Raw genomic sequence first — 8,202 nt, 5'->3', positions numbered from 1 at the left:
TGTGGTTTTAAATTGTCTTCACAATTATTGAGGTTTGATCCTAGCCCTTCTTCAACAATTAATTGAATGCATATTCCTAAATGTTTAAACTGTGAGCTTTTGATTTCAACAAGTCGCTGACAAAGTTCATTTCCTCAACTTTCCTCAAACTTATGTCCCCGGAAGTGTATTCTAATCGTCAAACGAATCATTTTTTTCCCAGAAGTTCATTTAAGCCATAGATATTGGAAACATTCTCTCTGAAACTAAACCAATTCAGAGAAAATGGAATTGAAATATGCAGCTAGACCACATTGGCATCAAAAGACAGAAATTAACAACATGAGGGAAGAAACAACAGAATGAGTGATGATGCAGGAGATCCTGCAGTTGATATAAAAGACTTAGCTACTTATCAGCACTCAGAAACAGAATATGAAGGTGACTGGCATTATTTGGTAAACCTATAAATCAACCAAATGAGTCAGAAAATGCATACATCAAAAAAAAAAATTACGGAGGCACCGAAATGCAAGTTAAGCTAGCAGAACGACCTTGGATAGGGAGAAACAACTCAGTTGAACTTACAGGGTATCATAATAATCCCCTCTACTAGGAGAAAAAAGAGAGGAAGAATTTAATCACAAATAACTATTTTCCAGTCTGCATCATTTCTAATATAACATATTATCCTCTCACATCATTCTTCTAACATTTGTAAAATTAACACGTAGCTTTCAAAGATGGTGGAAAACTCAAAAGAGATATACTTTTAAGAAAAGTAACTAAGGTTTTATTCAATAGATTTTCCTAGGACTGGGCAAATCTCCCGAACCGAATCGACCGAACCGAACTGAATCGAACCCGACGGTTCTTGTCAAATTAAATACCTGAACGGGCATCTAAATTGAGAACCGACGGGTACAGCTCGGTTCTCGGTTCTAGACCAAAAATCGAAGAACCGAATCTTTCTAATTTTTTTTATATTGAGTAAATCAATTTATTTTAATTTTAATTTTTTCTCAACAAATTAATAAATTAACAATTTCTAAATCCAAATTTTTGGCCCAATAATTTGTTTCATTTCTAATTTTTTAATTTTGGCCCCATTGCCTATTTTATTGTTTCATTTCTTAGCCCAACAAGATCTAATCCACTAAATAACTTTAAACACCTACACTAAAGTGCATAACGTTGTCTCGATTCTCGCACTCACTCTACTAGCCTCGCTGACATTCCAAAACCTATACAATCATCGGTCAATACTGTGACCTCCGATCGAAGCTGCAACCTTCGCTGATCGAAGTTTTGATCGTAGCGATCATTTGAACAAGGTAGTCTACTAGTCTATGGCATTCCAAAATCATTGAATGTATCATTAGTTGTATTTATATAATGTTGTTATAAATGTTAAAAAATTGAATTATAGTACAGAACCGAACCGAACAGAACCGAACCCGAATGGTTCCATAATTATATTTGGACCCGACGGTTCTATTTACTAGATACCCGAAAATTTTGGTTCAGTTCGGTTCTAAAAAGAATCGAATCGAGCCGACCCGCGCCCACCCCTAAATTTTCCAGTATTTTATTAGTTGTTTACTTTTAAAATTGGATAATTATGCTAGGAAACATAATTAGAGTTTTAGTTAATAGATTTCCTATTATTTTCCTACTTAAATTAGACTAGCTTAAACTCGATATAAGGGGGCCTCATGCATTGTAATAATTAGACATTGAAATTGAATAAAAATTAATATTTTCTTCCTTCAAATTCTCTGATCAACTGAAGCAAATGTTAAGTCAAGTTTGGTGTTGTTAGTGCCATGAAACTTTGTGCTCCTTTAGCTACTCTTTTAAGCAAATTGCATCATCAGGTAAGAATCTGATTTTCAAAATACAAAAACTGGAAAAACCAGCTATAAAGAATTAAATAGTGGACGTGAATTGCATCCCAGATTTCAACAGTTACAATTTTCTGTAACCGCCACAAAATGGCAAATAACAGTGAGCTTCTCAGGCCAAAGAAATACAGATTACGAACTTGAGCAGCGCAACACATCAGAAAAAGGGAAGTGATACGTTCAGTACGGTGACTAACCATGACTCTGTAAGGATGATTGCTTTTGTGAGGATGCACCTCCGCTCCGACAGAAAAGCATTCCACACACAGGTCAAAATCAGGACACATCACACATTTGATGCGAATCTTCCCTGAGATGTCTTTATTGCAATAGTTACAGTGGTACAATGCCTTTTTACCATCCTTCATTCCGGGAACTTTTTTCATACAAGAAAGAAAATAAGCTTCAGTTACTAAAATCAAGCTACAATTTTCTCATGCAAGTAAATATGTAGAACATAGTCATATGAACGAGTATGCATACTACCATAGTGCATAATGTATATCCATACCAGTAGTCACAGTTTCAGTATTCTCCATGTTTTGAGCTGTCCGTTTTCTCTTTGAACGACTGGGGTTATGACAAGAAATTAATAAATAAATGTTTACAGGCATTCAAAAGATCAAATATAAAAAATTGAAAACATATAAAACTATGGCAGAGCAAACCCAACCAACATATGACAACTGTGAAGGTGACACATAAAAAATAAAATACACAAACAAAACTCATGTCCTATGGAATAGGATAGGCTATTAGTGCATGTTTAGTAGGTAACTAAATTAAAAGTTAGATGATTATAAACTGTGGATAATAGGTGGATTAGAGTTATGTGTGGGTAAAAATTAAGTTTGACCAAAAGTGGTAAAATAAAAAATAAAAAAACTAACAAGCATGCTTTTAATCACCCAAAAAGTATTTATAATTGAACCAGAATCCGACACCACTATATTATTCATGCAAACATGTATATATAGCAGACAACACCAAAAAGACGATTATCCTAGACAAACTTAACCATCCAGCAGTAGATATTGATTGATACGCAACGTACTAATTAAAAGAGAACTTAACACTAAATTATTTAATACCTTCGAAGTAAAACAAAGAAACTGTTTAAACTAAAACCACAGCATGAAAAGTAGCCATACTGCCACGGTACAAAAACAGTATTTTTTTTTTTTCAAATAAATAATCTGCTACATGAACTTTTTAAATATTGTTGTGCGTCATTCTCCCTAGCTTTAGAGATAATTCACCCTCAAATTTCGTCATGAATCTTGAGAAACGACCTGGAAACATTCACCAAACTGTCTTGAACTTCATGGAAGGATTCTAGATCCAGTTTGTCTAACTCGGTTCGCTTCACGGTTCTTTTAGCGAGTAGATTATTATTATTTATTTTGTGAAGATTCACTGGGCAGATTGGATGGCTTTTGTACAGGCCAGGAAAAATAAAATCCTTGACTCATAGTCGTTTTGATGTAATTTAAAATACTCAGCCCTGCAAACTATATCAGAAACTGCAGTAAAGGAGTTCATCGAAATAGACCCTCAATCCAATAAATAAATATTTCTTTTATGCTGAAAACTTTTTCCAGAAACTCTCTCGTATGAAGGTTTCTCTAGAAAACATGCATCAAGTAAATTGGACTAGTTATTAAAACCGAAATGAAATGGTCAGTTCAATCGAAGATCCATTGAACCAGATTCTAAAATGGTCCACATAACTCCGTGGGACTGGTTTGCCATCAACCAGTCGGACAAGCCCAAAGGGAATCCATTCATCCAAACCAACTGACTGCACTTTCACACAAAATTTATACAATAGTTACTCCAAAGCTTACCTTCAATGAGGAAAAGAAATCAATTATTTAATGATTTTCTTTTCCTAATTGATTGAAAGTACTGGAAAACAGAAAGAAATTTTTTTTTTTTATTATTATATATAAATTTATATTTGAGCAATTAAGTATAAAACTCCAAAAAGTCACTCATAACTCTGTTGATAGGTAAAGCGAAATGAATTTCAACTGAGATAATCCTAATTTCTTCAGTTTGAAAGACAAATAAGAATAAGTTAAGCATTACAAGAATTCCATAAAGTATCAAATATAAGATAAAATAAAAATAAAAAAGAACAAATCTATCGTCTTCATCTTCCATTAAAACGACTCAGCATATTAATGGTAAAGGTTTATAATAAAAATGGCATAAAAATGTGTATAAAAAGAAAATCAACATGTAGATACTAAGAGAATACATTAGTTATTATTGTAAAACCATAAAACATTTAAAATTTTAATTTTATCAAAAAAAATTTATGCTTTATATTAGTCATAGGGTTCAAATCGTATCATTACAAAGTCATTATATAAACAAATTTTTTTGACGAAGTACGTTTAGGTACTGTGTAGATGTAATATATACGATATTTAATATCTATATAGATGTTTGGATTCAAAATAAACTCAATGTTTATAAAGGCCCAATCGCATACTCAGACATTTTACGGCTGTGAAGCTAAGCATAAGCTTGAGGCCAACTAAGTACAAACCAGTAAAATAATTTAAAACAATAAAAAATGCTTATAATGAATAAACGAAAATAAAAAAGTCTTAACTTGCAAACAAACACAACTCATTCCTAGAACAAATGCTCCATAAAACACTTATAACCTGTTTGGGCTCCATTAAAATGTGTTTTTGGGGAAAATATATTTTGAAATAGTGATTTTTTAAAAATGTGTGTTGTTAAAAAATGAAGAAAAATTGTTGGGCTTACATATAATATTATTTTATTGGAGAACGTGTGGTTAAAAAAAGATAGAAAAAAATGCATTTTGGATAAAATGGAGCCCAAACAAGGGCTTAGTTAAAAGCCATTGTTGAACTTGCAACAACCATCAACATTCTCTCCAGTGACCAGCTCAGCCTGAACCCTCTCCATCCACTCCTTTGTCCATGAATTATGATATCTTCTGTCTCGTGTATTATCCTCCTTGTATGTAAATACAGACACAATTCTAGAGGTATACTGCCTAGATAGACGAGCTTTGAGTGCTCAACCTTGGAGGATACTGTATCAAAGAAATCCTCAGATAGCATAACTTCTATCGAGTATCTGAATGCTACTTCAGATATCTCGTTTTCACAAGTTTAAACATTAAGCTTGGCTCAATTACCACATAAAACAACTAACAGTAATTATGAAAGAGAACAAACTACCTCCCATCAAACAAATAATTTGGAGAGTAACTTAAGCTTAAAATAAGACGAAACCAGGGAATTATTACCCCGAAATTCAACTTGCAATTGAGAAAAGCAGAACCGACAGCATTATAAATTATATACTCTCAAAGTACCAAATTTTTTATTAAAAAAAAAATATTACACAGATGGTTTGGGAAACAATTGAATCTTCAATAAGATGAAACCATGGAATACAAACCCTAAAATTCAAACCTTTAAATTAAGAAAGTAAAGCAACAACTTTATAAATTACATACACCACATAACCAATTCAAACAAACGAAATCAAAAAAGTAAAAAACAACGGAAGACAAGCTTCAGAAAAAAATAAAAAAATAAAAATTGAGATTGATTCGCGGTAACTTTTTACGAACCTTTGGGCGGGATCCTCATCGGCAGATTGATGGGCAGCGCGTGAACGACCCATGTTCTTGAATGGGACCAAACTTTCAAGAATAATAATCTAGGGCTCCAAACTTTTCACGAAGAAATGGCATAACACAACCTCAAAACCCAGTATTGACGAATTGGGTAGTGAATTTGCTGTTGTAGATTTACTGTTACTGCATCATTATGCATATTCCCATCCGACTGGAAAATGGATAGCGACAAGAATTCCCAGCTAAAGTGCCGTCGCACTCTATCTCAAATTTATTATTCACTTTTGCGCAATTTAAAATAAAATAACTTTAATTTTTGGCGGCCCCACCATTTTTCCCCCAAAAAAATAAATTTTATAATAATAATCTATTGTAAGAATTAGGGATGACAATTCAAATTGTTAAAATAAAAAATCACGATTAGTCAAACCGATGAATCAATGAGGTGAGTATGGTATTTGATTTTAATACTCCAATTTGGGACGGGATGGATATAGTATTTACGCCATTGCTACGTCCCGAACCAATTACCTATTAAAAAAATTAATTTGGTAATTGAGTTTTCCATTATTCTTTTTATGATTCTGTCCTGCCCAAAATTCTGGCCCATTACCGACCTGCTAGGTTCAACTAACCTAATCCAGTAACTCTGCATCCTATTAAACATATATGAAAATTGGAATCAATAGATTCAACACAACACATATCTAAATCACCGCCTTTTTGCCGCTATACAACGACCACCATTGCTTTTCGTCGCTACGACAACCACTAACGCCTCCACCAGCAATAGTCGTCCCCAAATCATTCTTCACCATCACTCCGTGACAAAAACAGAGACAGATCTTGCACCTTTCACGAGGAGCCTCCAAATTTTGTTGTGCAGTCAATCTCGCCGTAGTTACCGACGTCACCCATTGCGTGCCTCAATTTACAGCTTCTTTAGTCGCTTGCCATCTTGGATTAGGTAGTATGGTTGTATTATTACTTTCCTTACATTCCTTATTTACTATATAAGAATGAACTTTGAGTCTTACCTATGCTAGTAAGAGTTGTGGGAAAGAATAAAGATTGAATATGAATTGAGGTTGGAGCTTTCGAATAATTGAATAGGAATCAAGTTCAATGCACAAGGATCAAGGGACAAGGATATTGTTTAGTATTGTTATATTGATAATATTGTTTGTTAAATTCTAATTTTACATTTGAGAATTGTGATATTGTTTTGCTAAATTGTCTTAGTATTGTGTTTTTGTTTTCATTAACTTTTGTTCATAAATTATTATTTTTCCAATTTGACAGCTGGACCTATAAAAAATAATTTATTTTCGTGGTTATTAATTGCCTGAATCAAACCAAATCGAAATACGAACCGAGTCGAACCGAACTAACTTACGTAGTATGGTGCGATTATGGTATGGTCAAAAAATTGGTGGTTCAGTGACGACTTTGCCAAACCAACTCCGAACTGGACCGTTTCCAACCGTACTAAGAATGCATGATTAAAACCTAGAGAAAATATTTAAATTTAGGGATAAAATTATTTTATTAAAGAAACGTGTGATTGAAAATGAAATGGAAAAAAAAATTCTTGCAGATTGAGGCTTAAACGAGAACTTTATTTTTTTTAACAAATAAGTGGTTGATTATTCTTTTTGAAAATTATAGGAAAAGTTTTATATGAGCGATTTTTCCTCAAATTCAATTTCACGAACAGGTATTATGAAATTTCACAATTTTTATTAAATTTTTAATAATACATTTCATAATTTTTTTTTTTTTTTACCAAATCAACGAAAACAAAGTTTTTAATCAAACCAAATAAGGGCTAAATATTTCTTGTCATCACGTTTATCTAATTCTTAATTTAAATAAAAAATTATGTTTTCAATTTAAATAAAGGAGTTCCTGTTTTGCATAAAGATCAACATTTCAATAATATTTTTGTCAAAGCTAATGATTTTTTACTTTAGAAGTTGAAGATTCAACATTTTACTCAAGAATCGAAAATGAAGAAATCATGTTAGGGAGAACAATTTCACTTTCATGCAAGACTTGTTGACAATCATGTTAGAAATCGCTTTCTGTCCATCTTGACTAACAAAATTGTTTGCTATCACTTTTTGTACGCTAATGACATGTTTGTTGTAATTTTTTTAGCTAATAAATTTTGTGAAAAGTGAATTCTAAGACAATAAATAATTAAAAAGTAAGAAAATTTGTGAATTTTCGTGCAAAATAAATTTGAGAAGAAAATATGTTTTAAAGAATTTGTGCCAAATGAGACTAAAAATATACTAAATATTATAAATTATATGTTTATAAGTGAATGATCATTATATCTTTGTAGCTCTAGTTATTTTGACTATTATATTCCTTTCAATCCTAATTCTTTCTTAAGTCTTTGTTGCCTCGACAATAGAGGTGAAAAGCGTCTCAAAGGAAGCCCTCCTTGATATCTACGAGGCAAAACTCATTATCTCCGGATGTATCAGCTGCCATGTACGAAGTCATTGGCATGGACAAACCACCTACAATGCAAGGAATCTTCAATTGCCTCGATAAAAGAAGGACGAAGCATCCCAAAGGGAGCCCAACTTAAAAACTAAGAAATATTTGATTATTTTTATAAATGCATCATCCACCATGTAAGGAATAATTATTTACAAAAAACTTCATGAATTTTCA

The 8,202-nt window shown here is 32.4% G+C and overlaps 1 protein-coding gene across 1 annotated transcript; it reads right to left on the bottom strand.

Moving 5' to 3' along the window:
* Positions 1–1,607: 1,607 nt before the first annotated feature.
* On the bottom strand, positions 1,608–5,781 carry LOC111370348 (transcriptional adapter ADA2-like). Its single transcript, XM_022992014.1, has 3 exons — positions 5,509–5,781; positions 2,395–2,453; positions 1,608–2,259 (listed from the first exon to the last, which is right to left on the bottom strand). The coding sequence occupies exons 1-3, from the start codon at positions 5,559–5,561 to the stop codon at positions 1,853–1,855; spliced, it is 519 nt and encodes a 172-aa protein (XP_022847782.1). The 5' UTR covers positions 5,562–5,781; the 3' UTR covers positions 1,608–1,852.
* Between the last annotated feature and the right edge of the window lie 2,421 nt (positions 5,782–8,202).

The sequence above is a fragment of the Olea europaea genome, chromosome 21 (assembly GCF_002742605.1).
Source record: "Olea europaea var. sylvestris chromosome 21, O_europaea_v1, whole genome shotgun sequence".
NCBI lineage: Eukaryota > Viridiplantae > Streptophyta > Magnoliopsida > Lamiales > Oleaceae > Olea > Olea europaea.
This window is presented reverse-complemented; position numbering and strand designations above follow the sequence as displayed.

Coding starts and splice junctions, on each gene's coding strand:
- LOC111370348 (XM_022992014.1), bottom strand. CDS start 5,561: ATGGGTCGTTCACGCGCTGCCCATCAATCTGCCGATGAGGATCCCGCC. Junction 2,454..5,508: donor GATGAGGATCCCGCCCAAAG/GTTCGTAAAAAG, acceptor TCATAACCCCAG/TCGTTCAAAGAGAAAACGGA. Junction 2,260..2,394: donor TACTGAAACTGTGACTACTG/GTATGGATATAC, acceptor GTATGAAAAAAG/TTCCCGGAATGAAGGATGGT.